This window comes from Heliangelus exortis, chromosome 1, assembly GCF_036169615.1.
Source record: "Heliangelus exortis chromosome 1, bHelExo1.hap1, whole genome shotgun sequence".
Classification (NCBI taxonomy): Eukaryota; Metazoa; Chordata; class Aves; order Apodiformes; family Trochilidae; genus Heliangelus; species Heliangelus exortis.
Window position 1 is genome coordinate 111,977,518 of NC_092422.1, and position 19,875 is coordinate 111,997,392.

At 39.0% G+C, this 19,875-nt stretch overlaps 1 protein-coding gene across 1 annotated transcript in view; it reads right to left on the reverse strand.

The window, feature by feature from the left end:
* Window positions 1–925: 925 nt before the first annotated feature.
* DCBLD2 (discoidin, CUB and LCCL domain containing 2) overlaps window positions 926–19,875 on the reverse strand; it is a 45,130-nt gene continuing 26,180 nt past the window's right edge. The window contains exons 6-15 of the mRNA XM_071758716.1: window positions 18,738–18,871; window positions 18,022–18,062; window positions 15,204–15,419; window positions 13,561–13,685; window positions 9,908–10,055; window positions 9,369–9,530; window positions 8,194–8,287; window positions 7,757–7,806; window positions 5,902–6,039; window positions 926–4,054 (exon numbers count right to left, since the gene is read on the reverse strand). Of these exons, the coding sequence (XP_071614817.1) occupies window positions 3,618–4,054; window positions 5,902–6,039; window positions 7,757–7,806; window positions 8,194–8,287; window positions 9,369–9,530; window positions 9,908–10,055; window positions 13,561–13,685; window positions 15,204–15,419; window positions 18,022–18,062; window positions 18,738–18,871 (1,545 nt within the window). The 3' untranslated portion in view covers window positions 926–3,617. The remainder of the gene's footprint in view (window positions 4,055–5,901; window positions 6,040–7,756; window positions 7,807–8,193; window positions 8,288–9,368; window positions 9,531–9,907; window positions 10,056–13,560; window positions 13,686–15,203; window positions 15,420–18,021; window positions 18,063–18,737; window positions 18,872–19,875) is intronic.

The following is a 19,875-nucleotide window of genomic DNA, read 5'->3' on the forward strand; positions in this document are numbered from 1 at the left end:
TTTTTTCACCTCCATCACCCAAGATGCAGGAAACCTTAAGCATGAAGCTGAGGCAACCTAAGCTGAGGTGGCATTTCAGGTGTGTTTCACACAGAATGTATGTGTAACAAGATGCAGAGATGAAGCAGTGAGAAATGTTCTGCCTTACACAGGTGCCTGTCCTGCATGAGAAGAGTCCCTCTAGAACACTGGGCAACTGAAGCAGGGATGCTTGCAGGCATGCTGACATTAATTTTTTGAACTCTGCTTCTAATGTTACAAGGATGTTTCTGACAAACACAGGACTAAGCTATTCAGGTTCCAATTTTAACCTATTTATGAAAGAAGAATTGTGATTTCCTTATTTTAGGAAGTCCAGTGATAAAACTACGATAAAGAAGAGGAAAGCTTTGAAAGCAAAAGCCGGTTTGGGGTTTGTTTTTTTTTTTCCTTCTTCTTCTTTTTTTCTTTTTTTTCCCCCCAGTAACTGGAAAATAGCCATGGTCTAGTTGAAGAATAAACTAGCAGTCTCTCTACCAGTATAGAGGTAGTGTGCTGACTGGCAGGGGAATTGTCTTTGCATCTGAGCAGTGAGTTACACTGGACCAGAGCCTTTCTCATTACATTTACAGTGAGCAGCTGCCTGTGCTGTCCCCTGGCCTCTTGTCACATGGACTCCAGAGCTGGCACCCTGCCAGCCAGAGGTAACTCTCTCCTCCACTTGCCCCTACAGCAGATTCCAGCCACAAGGCAAGCTTAGGGAGATAGGGCAAGAACCACCACATCCTCTGCAGATGGTTGCTACATTAACTACTGCCAGGAGATGGGACAGTGTGACTCTTGGAGGCAAGGCATGTCATACTGCAACAGGGGTTAACTCATTTATAACCCTTGCATTTCCAAACTATAGATGAATTAGATGTAAGTCAGGTATTCAATGCAAACATACTGTGTAATACATATGTACAATTTATTTAAAATAACTTTTTAACATACATATAAAAATCCCTCACTATTTATACAGTCTAAGTTCTAGCAACATATACAAATACTGAGCAACTACCATACATGCTGAGGTAAGAACATACATTCTGGGAGAATACTCAAGCCAAGTAAGATTGAAATACATTTTATATCCATAAATCTTCACATGTAAGAGACCCATTAAATGTACCTCTGCTTGTATTGTGCACAGGAGAATGCTAATCTTTAGTGTATCATGCAACTTACATTTGGAAATCAACGTTTAACAGGCTGTAGCATACATTTTAAACCCAACCATTACATATTCAAACATCTTCTTAGCCCTAGCAGATAACATGTGCAAAGTTGAAAGCAGGAAGCAAAGCTCAGGACCAATTTATTTCAGAAAAGGATCTTAAGAAAATGACCCACTGTAGAGAAACTGTTTAATTCTTAAACAAGCTTAGTCTACAGTATATGCACAGTTCTACCATTGCTGGCCTACAGTAAAAATTAAATCTGAGTGTTAATTTTACTGACTTGAACAAATATATTTATTTATTTTTATGGTAGATTAATTTTTCTAAACCTAACCTTGTACGGTTTGAGAATACAGAGGTTTCAGTATGTAACATCTTTGTATAACAATGTCCTACCCCTTTCAAATAAAAGCATCCTACAAAATTTGAAAGTCATAGTTACTGCTGATGGGTAAGAACATATACTGGTTAAGCAAAACTAGAAAGACTGTAGACCAGCTTTATCAAGCAAAAAAAGTTGCAATAACATAAAAAATACTATAGGCAGAAATTTCTTTTTCATGATTGGGTTTTATATACCACCCTTACATTCACATTTAGGCTTAGACACCCAAGAATTCTCAATAAATGAGAAGGAGCGACCAAAAATTGCAGAACTGGGCTTTAAGATCACACAGAGTATGTAATAACATATTTCAGATGTGAACCAGGTCACATGTAATTTTGGATTACAGAGTTTATATATAGTCCCTGTGCAAACAAATTCCAAGTGGTAAGTTAGGATACCCATGCCTGGTATAAAGGCATGGGTAGCGACAGCTCTCTTGAACAGGATTTTAGTTTTGCTTTGGATGTTCATCTAGTTTAAGGACCCTGGGCAATAAAGAAAGCTGATGTGAGTTGTATCACAGAAACAAACTGTCCATAAAACTGGGCTAATGTGTAGGTAGGGTTGTCACAAGTATAAATGAATTCAGCATCCTCCCAACAGTGCTGTTACAATAAAAATAAAGCTTCTTAATTGTGTTGGGGTTTTTTCCCCTACTAGTTTTAGGTTAAAAAACTGTGCTTTGTTTCTACCAAGATTTTAAAAATGGCAATTACAATATCCAAATTATTTTCATTTCCTGATTACCTAGCTAAAACTAGTCTACATTATCTCAAATAGACGACTGACCCCAATGTTTTCATAGTAGAGAACATTGGAACATTCAAAGGATACAAATTCCATTCAAGGCTTTCTGAAACTGATACTCTTTGGAACAGTACTTGTTCTCTTGCAAAAGTTTTGGAATCTTTTCTATTTCTAATAAGAACAATCATAAGAAAAGCCCTATGGCTAAAGGTTTTCAGTTGTGCTAAAAACGTACCATCTGTGCTAAATGCATGTATAACACAAACTGTGCACCATTAGAATATTTGTGTGCTTCCTTAAGCACTCACAAAATTATATACATATCTTTCTTTGTATATGCTCACATCTTAACACACCACAATAGATATTCTAGAGGGCAGAAAGGGCTCAGGACAGGGGGACAGGGAGAACCTTCCTGAATTCAGTCACCTCAAACACATGGATACTTCTTGCACAGTGACCATCAAGGAAGTCTGAATTCAAGGCAGACACTATTCAGGGTAGACTTGACTTAGGGAAAGACATAAAAGCAGTTGTCATGTAGTTTGCTTGTATGACAGTCTGTGCCTTCTGGATCCCAAGGAAGGAACAAGACAGTGGCTTAAGGAGATGAGGCAGAAAACATTGTAGAAAAAGCACATTCTAGTTTTAGAAGGCTGATAAAAATGGCATAAACCTTCTGAGGAACACACAGCTGATGATTCCTAATCCTGTGAACAAATACTGAAAAAATGTAATTTAGAGCCACAACAGTTTTATACCATAAAGTTAATGGGACTTTTGCCGTCAGTCCTTATAGTAGTTTTAAAAAGTCCAAAATTGTACAGGAATTTTATAGGGTAAAATGAATTTTAGAAGCCATAGTGCTTACATATAGATTTAGTCAAATTAGAAGCTTTGGAATGCGTTTTTTCCCCCTGCACAAATAGTACCATTAGCAAGAAATTTCTGGGTTTTTGTACTTTGTTTCTCCCAATTTATCGTTCACATGTATGAATTACTGAAGCTAATCTTGAAGAGTTCTTTAACATTTGACAGATAATTGCACAGTAGTAATAAAAAAGTCCATGATTTTTGCTGGAGACAAGCTGTAATTACACATACAGCTTAAAGAAACCCAAATTACTGGTTTCCCAGGCCTCCAATACCACATCTTTTGGTTCAACATTGAATTATTTAAGACTAACAATATCAAAACAATGCAGTTTTAAAAAAATCAAGCCATCACCTTTATGGAACTGGCTTTTAAAAACAAGCCATGATTCTACCTTACTTGTGAGCTAACTTAGTTGTTCCTTACTCCCAGTGGCCACACTCTGTGGTACCTGGTACACCATTTCATCAGCAGCACCTGGCCCTGGTTGCCCCTTTGGTGTATCATACAGCGCCTGTGCTGATGAGGTGCTGTCTGTCCTAGATAAGAGTTTATTGTAAGTTCCCACCAGTGGTGGAGGTTGATTCCCTGCAGCTTTGAAGGTGGAAATGGAAGGAACGCCAAGAGGTGTGCTGGGATGGCTGGACATGTCCATGATGATTGGAGTTGCATATTCTGGTCCAGTTATAGGTAGTGGTTCAGCATAAGCGTGGTAAACTTCTTGTATGGGTGAATTGTAAGGGTCCAAATCAGCATAACTTGCTTCTTTTCCTTCCTCTGGTTTAAAGGTTGATCTCTGATGAAGTGTGCTGACAATTCCCCCTACCAGGGGTTGAGCATACTCTGTGTTGAAAGCCCCAACAAAACAAAACACACTTAATGGAAATTCTTTTACAGTGGCCTCGCATTAAATGCAACCTGTCAATAGCATCACAGAAATTATTTTCCTAGATCGAACCAGTTGTCTGTCTCCATCTGCCTGTGCCAATTGCTTTGGAAAAAAGTAATTTCCACCCAGTAGTTAAAGCCATTGCAATAGCCACAACACCCCAATTTCTGAGATTTATACTCCTTCCTTTGTGAGCTGCAACTTCCCATGCTGTAAATCTGCCTCAAAACAAAATTTTTTTAAATGTTACTCTATGCAAAATTAGAACTAAATGAAATTATCTTGCCTGGCTTTGAATAAAGCTTTGGTCCTTTAGGTCAGGGGTGTGTCTTCTGAGGCAGGAAGCCTGCACAGTCAGCTCAGATGTTTTAGTTCAACAGATAATATGGGTTACAAAGTTAGAGGTGAGAAATATGACTAGCTGGGTAAAAAGCAGCCAAAACAAGTAAAGTAATTCTGTGTGCTGTGAAGCTGTAATTCCTAAACATCTGCATATTCCTGTCATTAGCATGTAAGGACAGTACCAATGGCACAGTCATCTTCCTTTAATGATTGTCTCACCAAGGAGAGGCACATGCTATTCACAGAATGCTATAGGTTTGAATGGACCTTGAAAGATCACTGAGTCCACCCCCCCGCCATAACAGAATCACCTTGTGTAGGTCACACACACAGATGGGTTTGGAATGTCTCCAGAGAAGGAGACTCCACAACTTCACTGGGCAGCCTGTGCCAGTGCCCTGTCATGCCCACAGTGACAAAGCTTCTCCTTATGTTCATATGGAATCTCCTATGCTCCAGCTTGCACCCATTACCCCTTGTCCTATCACTGGACATCACAGAGAAGAGCCTGGCTCTGTCCTCCTAACACTCTCCCTTTACATATTTATAAACATCATTGAGGTGACCCCTCAGTCTCCTCCAAGCTACAGAGACCCAACTCCCTCAGCCTTTCCTTGTAAGGGAGATGTTCCACTCCCTTAATCATCTCTGTGGCTCAGTGCTGGACTCTTTCAGGGAGTTTCCTGTATTTGAGCTGAGGGGCCCAGAACTGGACACAATATTCCAGATGTGGCCTCACCAGGGCAGAGTATATGGCAAGGAGAACCTCTCTCAACCTACTAACCATCCCCCTTCTAATGCCCCCCAGTATGCCATTGGCCTTCCTGTCTCTAGTAACTGCTCCTTTTCTGCATCAGGGGAATGATTTAATCTACAGTCAGTGTAGGGAACCAAGTGCTAGATTTCAGATTTGTGCATGAAGATAATGAAGTGAAATTACTTCCAGTGCATGAAAGCATAACCAGAAAAATCCTTCAACCCTCTCATAGGGCTTAAGAACAAGGAAAGAAACTTTTGGTTTGGTCTGGGAGAGCTGCTGATCTTTATTGTAGGGCAGGAAGGAGAGGACCACCCTTATTGCTCCACTGTCCGTGAGGGTCAGATGAGTGTAGCAGGGCTGAAACTACAATCTCTAAGTAAGGTTGTACTTTGGGTGGTTTAAACTGTCATAACCTGGTGTCACCCTGGCAGCCCCTGCCTACCTAGTTACTGGGTTCATTTGTGAAAGTGTCTCTCCACAGCACATCAAGTCAATTGTCAATTAACACATACTTTTATGATACTTAGATAAAGACTTAAAAAGCCTCCACTTTAAAAAATGCACTTTAAAAACTATTAATTTCTCTTCTCTTCCTCAAAGCAAAAAAGAAAATAATTAAAGGTAGTCAATTCCTGACATTTTTTGGCATGTCATATATATACACATATAAGCATGGCCCACAAAAACAGTAAAGTGTACCTGCAGACTCTGTTTGCAGCATTGTTGGAACTTCTCTTGGTCTCAGGTGACTAATTTCACTGCTGCTGTACCGTACGGGAGTTTCTTCATGTTCTGCTGATTTGGTTGGGAGAAACTGCTTCATTCCTTTCCACCATCCTTCACATGGATTTAAAAAAGGAAAAAAAACCAAAAAAACACAGCACACCAAAGACTGCATATATCCTGTGTTTTAAGCTACTAAAAGATTTTTACACCACAGATTCTATTTTGTATTAACAGGTAAACAATTCAGTTATCAGTATTTGCATGACCCTAAGGTCACGCAAGATACTCTTTTAACACCTTGTAGCAGACTGAGGACTGAGAAATGACATTACTCTCACACAATCAACATGCCTGAACACTTCTCTGCAGATACCTGCAGAACTGCTGCAGTCTTGTGTATCTATTTCTGAATGGCCATTAGCAGCAGTGCTGAAGCTACCCACCACATTAATAAACTCGTAAGAGACAACACAGAAAATACTATCAAGTCAGCCATGATTCCAATTTCTAAATCAAGTATTTACATTACATTTTATGACCTAAGAGTACATTTAATTAACACGGTTTATAGCTGTTCACATCATGTTTCTAACACTGTTGAAGGCTGATCAGTGAATATGTGCAATAACCTGAACAAGGATTTTAATTTCAGTGGAAATGACAAAGGGTGACTGAGGTCATGAAGATTTTCTTGTAAGAAAGGAGGTAGAAGTTTGGTTTTGTTAGATTTCCTGGTCCATCCCTCTGACTCTCCCAGTAACCATTCTAGCTTTGCTGTCCATTAACATATTTCATTCCAGCTATAAGAGACCATCCTGTAGGTAAAGCCCAAGAAACAGGAAATTCAAAACCACAGAACACTGTTTAACAAAATCTGAAGTAGCCTGTGGGAAGGGACAGAGGTTCCACAGAGAAGTGTAGCAATACTATTTTGATAGGTGTTTTACAAAATTTCCTTTTAAAACAGACCTGCGTGCTGAATACTTAAATTTAAGCAGAAAAAAAAACCCAAAACAACCTGGCATGTCCAACATGACATTTAGATACCCAGATATTTTGAGTCTAATATTCTAAGACAATAATGCTCTAACTTATTTGAAACAGATGTGTAATAAATAAAAATAAGGCCATTAAGAGGTTTCTTGTTTAAAGAATTAGGGATACTTAAAACCTGCCAGTGAGCAAACACATAGATGTGGAAATTTTCAGCATGAGGAGAGAGAAGTGAAGCACAGACAGTACAAACCCATCTGCTGCAGCAGCCCTCTATGCCACAGCACAGACATTTTCAGGACCTTGCCAAGTGCTGCTTGGTTGAATTGTCTGAGCTCAAGTTAGTGGGGTACAGGACAGTGGCATAGAAAATATACCTATAAGGGGCTGCAAACAATCCCACGTTCTGACCAGGGCAATGAAGAAAGACAAACTTGTCATCAGACCTTATGAAATATTAAAGACTTTTTTCAGGACAAAATAGTACCCAATATACAATTATCGAATGTATAAAGACATTTCTTGAATTATTTTCCCTTTGTGTTGTATAATTAGGAGGTTCTATACTTTGTTTACAAAAAAAAAAAAAAAAAAAAAAAAAAAAAGAAGCTGTAAGATTAAACAAGAGACACAGCATTTTCTGTTTCTGAAAAAAAATTAGAGACCGAAGTTCTGAATTAAAGTCTGCCCAGGAAAAAAATCCAGTGTTTACTACACCTACACCAGTTGGCATAGAGAATCTTCTGCTAGCAGAAATTGTCTGTATTACTACAACCTGAAATATGCATCAAACAAAAAATGCTATATAAAGGATTTCATAAAACCATTTTGTTACCTGCACGATCCCAGTAAGGCAGATCATAAGTGCCCTCAGATTTTTTCTTACTGTGAAAAAAAGAAAGGGGGGTATTTTAGCTAGTCTGCATATCAGAAGATGCATTCATTTAAGTTCAACAACTATCACTTGGCTGTAACTGGTCTTCAAATTTAAAGTATAAGCACCAGTAACCTGGCTTGCCACCACCAGTCTGCTGCTACTGGAGAAACCAGTTTTCAATAAAAGCGTTTCTAATGAAAATAGTTACAAAGCATTGTTTTCACTGCCTTAGCTATTCAAGTGAGCATTTTCTCACAGAAAATATGATTCTGAAAAAAAAAAAATCCTTCCACAAGTGTGGACCATGTTGTTCCCACAGCAATACATGCAGCATTTCATTCCCACACACCAGGCTAACATTCATTTCAAACACATTCATTAATCTATTAATTTACCGGTTTCTCCAATGCCACGCGCAAACTAAGATAAGAATCAGAGTAGTGAAGACCATCACCAGCACTGGAACCAGAACTGCTGCCAATGCCACATCTGAAAGCCATTAAATTAAGTGGTGTCAGACAGAAGAGCTTCTCATAATTCAGCTTTTAATTTGCAAATTACTTGTGTAAAGCACATAGGTTTTATATATAGTGTCTATTACACCAGGTCCCCCAGTTAAGGTGCCCTGCTGAATGCTCCCACAGTATGAACTGAATGGCAGTTAACATCTTGCTCTTCTACACATATGCACAGCTGCTGTTTTTGCAAGGTTTGTTATCAAAATCAACAGATTTGTCTTAATACAAGTAAGATTTTTTTCTGTTAGAACAAGTTATTTTATTACTAACAAGGAAAATCAAAAGAGCCCAGGAATAATGATGCCTCCTCCCTGGAAGTGCTCAAGGCCAAGTTGGATGCGGCTTAGAGTAGAGCAACTGAGTCTAGTAGGAGGTGACCCTGGCCATGGCAGGGGGGTTGGAACTTGATGATCTTTAGGGTAAACAATTCTGTAATTCTATATGCAGCCACTTAAGTTTGAAGTGAATACTGCAGGATGTGAACAGTTACCCATGATCAGCCTCTGCTGGGTCTGCCTGTGCCATGAGGCCATTCTGGCCCCTGGCATCCAAAGGACACTTCACCAGTGCCTGCATCTGCAGGGATCTTGGTCCTTTTTCTGACAATTTTCTTTGATAAACAAAATAATGATGCCAGATGATGATTTTTTAATTTCATGTTAACATGACTGCTTCATAAAAGCAGCTAAATCTACAATGTTTTGTCCTATGAAATTCATGAATTGACTAACAAAGCAGTTGCATCTGATTCATTCTCAAGGGAATTCCATGTTGCAAGTTCTGATAAAATTTGTTCAGTAACTAAAAGCTGAACTCAGTTTGAACAAGTTTTAAAAGACAGAACTTAATGTACATATGACTTGGAAGATTGGTTTTGTTTCTGCATGCAGTATGCAACTGTTTATCACATGCATATTTAATAACTGGTAACTATTAAAAAGACAATACTGATAATTTTTTGTATTAGGTGTTGAGAAAATTTAAATTCAATAAGCACACTTAAAGTATGCCAAAGGAGTTTCCAAACACTTCTACTGCTTAACTGTGAGTACCTTTGGTTACACTTGGAGTCATTGTGGTGTTTTTTATTTCAGGTGTGAAAGTTGTTTTATCTGTCTGCAATGATGTCTTCACTGAATGAACGAAGTCATCATTCTTGTCCTCATTCTTGTTCTGAGGAGGTGGTGGTGGCATGGTGATTTTAGGAGCACGGCCTTTAAGAGAAAAGAATTTGTAAGAAAAGGTTTTTTAAGTGCTAGTTTCTATGTTTCCTTTTCAAGAGAAGACAGCTGGAAGACTTTGCTCTAAAGCTTTTGTTCGTGTTACATAGTGAGGAAAAACCCCCATGAACCAGTAAAATGGAAAGCAAGTGACTGGTCTCTTTTGAAACATGTATTTTTCTAAATTACCTTGTTTATGCCTAAACTAGATATTTTCCAGGTTAAGTGTTATAACTCTGGAAGAAATTCAGAAGTATCAGCATATCAGTATTGTGCTGCTAAGAAGTACTTTTTTTTTTGCACTGAAAATAAACCCACATATCATCTCACTGATTTTCTTGCACAGTTGAAAGGTTTTTCGGTTGCCTTACCTATACTGAACTGACATCCTAGCAATTCTACTTTCATTGCAATTTTCTGGTGCCATTTTAAGGGATTAATTCTAAAAAACCGTGCAATAATAGGTGGAATGAAATTATTGCGAACTTCCTGATACAATTCAGTGTTCCCTTGAAAAACCTAGAAAAGAAAACAGAAGAGACAAACATTGTTATGCAAATATGGTTGCAACTAAGTAACTACAATCAATTTTGATGTTTCATTCAGGAAAATGAAGCCCTGCAGAATCCTGAGAATTCACTCCAGAACAGTGCTGCTGCATGCACATCTCCCCTGACTCTGCCCTATTAAATGTATAAGAAAATAAAGGTAGGTATGTGTGTACATGTATGCACATAACTATGTGCTTGAGAATAGTGGTACAGCATGATACTCTACTGGTGCTCCCCAGGCAGTGCCTGCAGTTCAAAACATCTCACCTGCTTATGGCAATGAGTAATTCTTGGTGCTCAAAAATTACTTGGTACTTTTTGGTATTTTGCACCTACTCTTCAAGTCTATGCAGCAAGCAGTTGTGCTGATGTGAAAGCAGCAACAAAGTGATGCCTTCATACAGCCTAATAGTTTAAGCACAGTCTTTCGTGTGAATGGGTTTGGCATTTACTAGAAAGACACAGTAAAGGATGCAGCGACACTGTCCTCTAGTGGCTCCTGCCTGTACGGGCTGAACCACAGGCAAAATTAACACTTCAGTTCAGAACGTGAAGTTCTCTCTTCAGAGTCTCACATGGAGCCACGGGGGTTCTGAAAGAGAAGGGCACAGACTTTGCATGAAGTATGATCTAAAGCTGGTCCTTCACTGCTGGTCCTCACACACAAAGAACTTGTCAATATTGGCAACACAGAACAGGGCTGTCTGGCTGAAATTTAAAACCTGTAAGCAGATAGTCACTGTATGATGCAGTGTAAGCACATTGGCAGACTTCAAGCCAACCACACATTTTGCACTAAGCTGCTTAAAACAATATAGAAACCAGGCCCAGTACTGCAGCCCAGCAAGCCCTCAGGCCATCTTCTTCGGGGGGTCTGGTTTGGTATCGTGCCTTTGGGTAGGAAGTGAATGCTCTCCATGTTAGTGCACAGCAGCTGGGCTTTGCAGACACAGCTCTTGGGTGCTACTGCAGCACGTGTCACCGTAGAAGGGGCAGTAAATTAATAATGTTTGTCTTTAAAGCCTTGATACAGATATTGCAAATCATGTTGGACATTATTCAGAACAGTTATGGCACATGCCTGAAAAATTATTATCGTGAGTTTTCTGCTCACCCACACCACTTGGTAAACAGTAAAGCACCCTGACCCTTTAAAGGACAAGCACTGTATTGTGCAATAGCTGATGTGTCCACATAAAATTGAGCAGTCATGAGGTCTTAGCACACTTTTAATCAATGCAGGTCACTGGTGTGATACACAAGTGATACCTTGATACACAAGGTAGAGATTTTTGTATTGCACTCCAGCATTTAAGTTTTTGTATCAAAGTATCTAGAATAACCCCACCAGTTTGAAAGAAAACAATTATTTCAGGAAACTAACCATTCAAAAGCCCCCAGAATGCCCAGACAACCCCAGGGACCTTTAAGGGACTCACATCTGTGCCCCCTGACCTACACAACATGTCTCCACTATCAGAAGGCACAGAAGTCCCATTACTGTTACTTGCACGTAACGATTTTTCTTTGTCCTTATAGGGGCACTAGTTGTCTATATGTTTGATAGTACTGGCTGATCAAACAGACATGAGTTGATTTAGTTAGGGACAGAGAAATGAATCAGTAATCTAAATGCAGTACTTCAGGTTTGAGTGTATTGGTTTTTATTACGTCATAAATGAATAATCAGCACTTTCATTTTTATGTATCCAAATTACACCATCAAACTAATATCTAATCCATTCATGATACTAAAAATCCAGGCAGGCAACACAAGGTCTTTGCCTTGAGTGTGAATAGTCTCTGTTCCTCCCCAATTCCTGCAGTGCAGATTTAGATGCACATGGCTCTTGGTGATACTTGTCCTGCTCTGAATTTAAGCCTATTGCTCTTAAATATACTTACTAGCAACAAATGAAGACTGATTAAATGTGGAAACAAGTCTATGGTGTTATTTTGGAAATAAATTAATAATATAAAGCACAGGTTGTGTGTTCCAGTATTCACAATCTAATGAGACATGGCAAGAACACAGAAAACCAGGTTCCAATTTACAGCCAATTTTTCTGTAATCTAAAGCAATTTTTAGTTTTTTTTTCTTCAGCTCACAGGCTTGAGCTACAGCTCTCACCAGAGAATTATTTGCTTTGCTAAAGATAAGAATGAGAAGCAAGATACAGAGGTGACCCCCTAAGGGCATACACCCAGCCCAAACTCCTTGTTTGTGCTGGGCCATGCCAGTGCCCAAAGTACTAAAAGAAAAAAAAAAAAATGCAAGCTGCATCTTGAATTTGCAAGAAAAACAATATGCTCAAACTGAAAGGCAACAGCTGCAAAGGTTTCTAACAAAATAATCAAACTAAACAGGAAGCCTGAATCTAGGCTGCTAGGGGATACTGTATTTTATGACCAGAAGAGGGCACTCAAGAACGAGAAAGAGATGCAGGATTTGAATCCTTCACACCGAGTCTGTTAGTTCACATGCAGGTTCAAGGAGATGGACAAAACCCGACAGCAGAGTCTACTCCTTCTTTCAGGAAAGTTTCCTATTGTGATTATGACCAGCTTTCAGAAACCTCTTGATTTAACAAGATGTTTCAACCATCAACAGATTGCTGTAGCCTACCTTGAAACATTCTTAACCCATGGTAAACAGAAGAAAAACAAATACAGCTAGAGTTACCATTCTGAAGACCTTCTGCAGAGTTACTGAGTTGCTTGTTCCTGTTACATGCCTAAGGAAGCAAGCTAAATTACACCCAAGAATTTAAAGACAAAGAAGGTGGTCTGTTCCAGTCAAGATACCAAGAATCCACTAATTTGTTTAAGAAAATCCAGTCTGAAACACTGGGAAGAGAATGTAGGACATTAACCTTCTCATTTTTACTGCCTATTAAATACTGCGAAACTGTAAACTTCAGAAAAATACAATTATTTTGCCATTAACATTAGGTAAATTTTCTGTGTGGCAAAGCATTTGCAATCTGAACATCCCATAGCATCTTTTTAAAAGAAAACTCCTCTGCGAGGGTTGTTCTATTATGCAAAAACTTATCAGTATTTTGTCAAAAAGACTGACAGAAACATCATAGAAGATAGAAAATTACACAACTCCTAACATTTATTCTGTAACCACAAGAGGATAAGAAAGCAAACCTTAATTTTGAAACATGCATCCAACCTATTCCAAAAGAAATCTGATTACTCTTAAGGTGATGCAGTATCAGACAGCCTACCCCTGGCAAAAGAAATTGCTTGTATAGAATACTCCCATCCCCAGATGGTAATGAAAATTATCTTTGAATTTCAGAACTGTTCAAATCTGTATATATTTGCATATTTTCTTCTGCATAGATGCTGTTTTCTTTTCAGTGTAATAAAAGGCTATTGTTTCTTCACTGTACCAAACTCAGTTGTATTTACAGTTGTGAAATCTTCAAAGAACATACCTAGAAAGCATGTGGTATTTTTACCTTATCTTTATCCATGCCAGGTTCTCTGTATACTGTCCATTTCTGTGCATCATCACTATATAAAATTCTGTAGGCTGAGACATAGTAGTAGTACTCTGCTAAGGTTGATCCAGTTGTTATAATACCTGTGGAAATGAAAGGCAGTTAGACTGGTGCTTGTCTGGAAAAACTACTAGATGAGCCTTTGAATCCAGTTACATCACTGGAATTGCCACTGGTCTAGTTACAGTTCAAAATGTTTATCCAAGGTGCCGGAGTCTTAAACCTCTAAAGTGACTGAAATGTAACTAGTTCTCACAATTTAACCTTGCTAAGCACTTTTCCCCCATTTCTTGATAGGAATGAATCTTGATAGGAATGTTCTTGATAGGAACAGCCTGTTCATTTGACCATGGCCCTCTCTTGTCTCCAGTTGCCAAGACAGCACCACTCTTCCAGGCTTTTGTACCTAAAAGCACCATTGACAGAAATGTAGCTTCCTAGCACGCCTCACTAAGGAAGCTGTTTTGTAAAAGCTTATTAGCACAGGAATTAGAGGAGTAATGTAAATCCAAATCGTCTCCAGGGAGGTAATAAAAAGGCTGCTGGGAAACCCGAGTTGCTCAATGACAGGAAGCCACACTGCTGATAGCAGGGCATGCAGCTGAGGTCACAGAAACCATTTCATAAAGAGAAAAACTCAAACTGATCAAAGGAGGATGGTTCACAATAGTCTGGAAGCCCAGGATTCTGCGAGGCACTCTGCCTCAAGTCACTTTGTTTTTTTATTTCAGTCAGATTGCAAACATGCCCATTAACAGCAGCAAATCATCTCTGAACAATTAAATCAAAACAAAAACCACTGATGTCAACACAAGTTACAAAAGCTGCACTGCTATTACTTAAGACTACCCCTGAACTTAACAGCAAAACGCAAATGCCTCAGGGTTTCACAAGTCAGCATGGGCCTCATCACAATCAACAGAACAGTTAATCATAAGCTCACTTGGCTCCTGAAATATGAAGCAAAGCATCCAGAGGGGGCCAGGAAGCAGCACCTCTAGCTGTTTCTCCAAATAAACAGAGCTACTAAAAATCATGACAGATGCTCCATCATAATCTCTGCAAAGGAGCACAGCCTAAACCAGACCCCAGCTGCATCAGTCTGCACCATTTACTGCGGGAAAGTGCACCAGACTGCTGAGGGAGCCACCACACCCAACTCTCAGCCCAAGTTCCACTTCAGACAAGGAGGTGAAGGGGTTTACTCTGCCAGCTGGTTTACTTGATCTGCTGCTTCTCTCTGTCTGTTGGATTCACAGCAGGAAAGCCTAGAAAGACGAGTCAGCACACCTGCATCAGGGGTACCAGTGGACTGAGCTGACTGATACGGATTGGCACCTCAGCAGGATAAGGGAAGCACCAGGGATCCAATAAAGCACAAGTGACATTTGAATAAAACCTGATGGAAGATGTGTTTGCCACCACAAAATTCCAATTCTAACTCCAGGCTCCTCAGTATATCATCTAGCACCACGAACCAAATTTGCTGCACTGTTATTTAAATGTCACCTGGACTTTATCTAAGACCAAGCACTGGAAAAAAGGTTATCAGTAACAAAGCTTTTTGAATGCTGCTTAAAAGCCACATCGGATTCACTTACCTGTTATCCTCTTTTCTTTATTCAAGTCAATCTGCAACCACTGATGTTCATCACTGATAAAAGCAGCCCATGGGGGACCAACCCTTTTTAGTCTGGCATTTTCAGGTTTCCAAATGTTCACTTGTTCTGTTTGGTCAGACCATTCAAGAATAGATGATGCTGTGATGTGGGAATCAGGGATTACCCCAGATTCCATCCCCAGTGTCCCATAGCAACCTGAGCAACAGAAGAGAGGAGGATCCAAAATGAAAATCAAAGTTCCACAATTATTTTTCCTGCTAGGAGTTTAGGACTTTACATGCAAATATTGAACTGCCACCTAAATTTATTCTACAACAACACAACTAACAATACACAGTCTTTTGCTTTCTAGAAGTGGTGCTGGAACCAAATCTGTAGTTTTGAGTATTACATGATTTATGCCTGCTCAAGAGTAATGTGGATATTATCTCCATCACCACCCACACAGGGCACTAGAAGAGAAGCTTTGGGGCAGCTGTCATTGTTTAATAGTATGTACAGTTGATGCAGGAATGGAAAAGAGGCTACTTAATCACCCCCTTTTTGTGTCTATATTACTTCTTTCTTTTTTTTTAAAGCCATCTCATTATCACAATTCAAAAAATACACCAAAGAATGTAGGAAGCCATGTCAATCTTGGCCTTGAGTTAAAACACATTCTTGAAATTAGTTCTATTTTTTGTTACCATTCTCACTAGTTTCTTTCCATGTCACATTCTGCTGATGGCTAAAAAACATCTCCTAAATTCCTGGATAAATTTCCTAGTGGCTAGTTGGTATCCATTTGCTCTGTGCTAAAATCTTGTCCTGTATTGCCAACAGCGTTCCCCTCTCACACGTGTATCCCCCAGGAATATCAGTCACAACCTCTGCTGTCAGTCAGCCTAAACATCCCAGACAGGCTTCCCCTTTCTTGTGAGCTCCCTTTCTCCCTGCAGCAAGGTCGGGTGCTCATCCCTCAAGGGAGGCACAGATGGCAGAGCCCATGCATGATCCTATCCCAGAAAAGGCTTTGCCAGTGTCCAGTGCAATTCCATCAATAGTTCACTGTCTCTACTGGGCCTACCTGCTACAGAACAGAATCACATCAGCACTTCACTAACCAATCCTTTCCTCTGTCATTTCCTTCTCACACGCTGCCAGTCTGAAGTACCTTACACTTTTTGCTCTTTGATACTTCAGTTAATTTGTATTAAGTCTCAAAGTCAGCCGGGTCTTCCTGTACAAATAATTTTATCTCCATCTGCAGTGACCACACCTCTAGCATTAATAGCACACTACTCTCTTGGTTTCATGACTTGAAGTCACTTTCATGACTTTAAGTCAACAATTACAGAAGATCCACACTAGTTACTTCACTACAGTCAGATAAACCTCATTTAAACAGACTACAGTCTTCTTTTTCCTTCATCTAACTTCTAGGCTACCCAACTCTGTACATTTTAATCTAGACCTTCATTTTGTCTATAGCTTTTTCAATAGTTTCTCAAATCTGTCACTGAAATCCAGCTAGTCTACATCAGCATTTTGTCCTATCTCTTCATATTTCTAAGCCATTTAATTACTTTTATATACACTATCAGATCATATTTTGAAAGACCAAAAAACACTACAAGCCCTGCCTCAATCACTGTGTTTAATGGTCTCTGGGCATAAAGTCACTAGCGTACAATTCCTTCTCCTAGCTCTTGCTGGGAGATAATTTTATTTTAAAATTGGGTGATAAATTATTTGAATATTATGGACTATATTTTCTAATTTTTGGTTGTATAAATTTTCATCTTAAAACACTTCTGCCCATCAGATTCCTTCCTTTATATTCCCATTCCACATAACTTTTACTTATATATTAGAAAAAGTATTTTTTTACTTTTGAAGAGTATGTGTTTGAGTTCCCTTTTTTTTCTGTTTTTAACACTACCCTTAGGGAAAACAGATATAATGATTTTGTTAGGTTACTCATATTGTTACTAAGTTAAATAGACTAAGGAAAGGCATCTGTCTCCAAAACAGTTCAAAATTCCATTCAAAGATGGCATTTAAAGTGGCACACAAACAAAACTAGCTTCCAATTAGAAAACTGTAGTTAATTCATTTGAAAAATTAGTAACTGATAGAAAGTAAAAGCATGCAAAGCAGTAAAGATTTTTAGAGAGGGAAGACTTGTTATGCCAGTCAGCAGCTTGGTAGACATTCATGAAATGGAACACAGCAGCCAAGAAGGAACTCAACTTACACACAGAGCAAGGTCAAAGATACTAATTTCCAGAGCAAGAGGGACAAGTAATTTAATCACAAGAATACAGTAGCAAGAAATGGGAGAAAAAAAAAGGAAAAGGAAGTGGAGAAAGTTAAGGAATGATTTGGGGATTTCTGCTAGCTTTCTTAAAGGCCAAAAAGGAAAGTTTAAGGAGTAAACCTGGGAAAAAACCTAGAATACACATTTGATATAAATAAAGAGCAATTCTGAAGTGCCTAACTGGGCTTTAGCAGTGCATCTGAAGTGTAGGAGCCAAGTAATTTTAAACCAGACTGTGACAGAGGAACACTAGCTGAAAGAATCTCCTTCTGCATATAAGCAAGGCCTATCCATCACTGTACCTATAAATGTCATGATGATTAATTCTCAAAATCAGCTAATAAAGCAATTAAAAATATGTATTACTGTGAAATGCAGAAAAAAATGTCTCATTATTTAGAACAAAAATTTAAAAATAAAACATCTGCAACACGTTATTTTATTCACAAAATTGGTATGAAAGCATCAGCACGTAATACATGTGATGATAATGCTTACCACTTGTCTTGAAAGTGAAGAGACTTGTAGATAATGGTCCCCTGCAGAGAACAAAAGATGTTTTTTGTGGTACTCAGTGAGGAAAACTGAAACAAACTGTCTTCAGTTTATTTTTCTTGTCTAACTGCTTGCCACTGAAGCCTATGCACATACGCCTGAACAAGCTCTTCATGATTAAAGTATTATTCCCTGTCATCCAGTTGCAGTGCTTTCATTACAAACACTTTTGCAGCTGAAATCCAGTCCAGAGATACTATCTAATTCCAAGGCTTTCAAACAGCTGCCCAGCATAACACAGACTTCATTAAAAGGCTTCCCATTTAAATTGAGCTAATGATAATTACAAGACACAATCTGTTCTGATTGCTTTGATACCTGGGACTTCTGAGATAAAATAACAAGTCACACTCTTTTCTCTGCAACTAAAAAGGTACCATTAAAGTATTCTTTTTCCACAGCCCATTAGGGATTTATTGTCACACCAAAGATAAAGCGTCACTGCAGAATTTGGGAAATTAATCTTTATGATCTAGAGGTTAACAATAAAAAATATCTGGTAGAACCATCCCACTGTAACAGAAGAGCACTGCAAGAACCTTACGGAAGATAACTTGTCCATGGAGCACACAGCTCCACTGGCTGAAATTAATCCCATGGTAAGACACAACCAAGAGCTAAGGTGCTAAAGATAAGGGGAACATCAGAAGTACACTCACACTTTTGAGGTGACATTGTTAGCCAGGGATCCTTCATAGTATGGAATGCCCTTGCTGATTACAACATTAATTTGGCCACCAAGAGTATTTGACACAACACCTGCATGAACACCAGCCATACAAAGCGATGATGACTTCAAGAGAGAGGGGAAAAGAAAAAATTAGTAATACATTGTAAATACATTAAATACAACACTATATATTGTAAATGCTACATTGTCCACTTATAGCCCTTGTTATTATCACGTTAAGAAACTGTTCTTATTTTACTGTTCTGTTTTTTTAGAAACCTTTCATCTTTGGTTTATTATGGAATTTACAAAAACACAAAAAGAAGCTCCTACATTTCACTGCATCCTTGCCCAGACGTACTTGGAATGTAACTCTTGCAATCAAGAACCTCAAACAGCAAGGTGAATCTGACTGAAAAAGCCAGACAGCCAGACTTTCAACCTACAATCAATCTTATGTTAGACAACAGAAGTTGGATACATAAACACATAGAAACCTTTTAATAGAAAGCACACTGAAAGCGCTGCTTAATCATTTTCTCACAATTAAAGAGTGATACACTGCACATTGTAACTTTAGCCAATGAATTGTATTTTTTATTTTAACTTATGGTCAAACATGGCTTTACCATCCTGCAATCTGATCCAGATAAACCCAGAGAAGCACTGGAATACAATTTATTTTAAGGAACCCTGTTACCTAGCTTGTACAGGTCAATGGAGATCAATTTTTGCAGGACAGCCCAGATACAATCACAGATTGCACAGTGATACTCCCATCCCCTGACTTGCAGTCTAGCTGTGACACAGAGAGCAGGCCTGGCTCACTACACAAAGTCCTTCAGGCACAGCATGGAGTGAGCAGAGCAAGATGCTGCTGTCTTGGGGACCCAAGCTAGCCCAGGAGGTCTTCTCCAGCTGGAAAGTAAACCCTTCCGGCCCAGAGGGGTTCGACAAAGAAACAGTCTAACAAACACAACAGCAAAACCACACAGTTCCAAAAAAGCCTTAGCACCAGTGGCTTTAGACCCTGCCATGGTGTACACCAATGTTCCTGGAAGGCTCCTGGCTACGTGCAGTGCAACAGGCACATACTGAGTTATTCAGGGGTGTTCTGCAATGTGCAG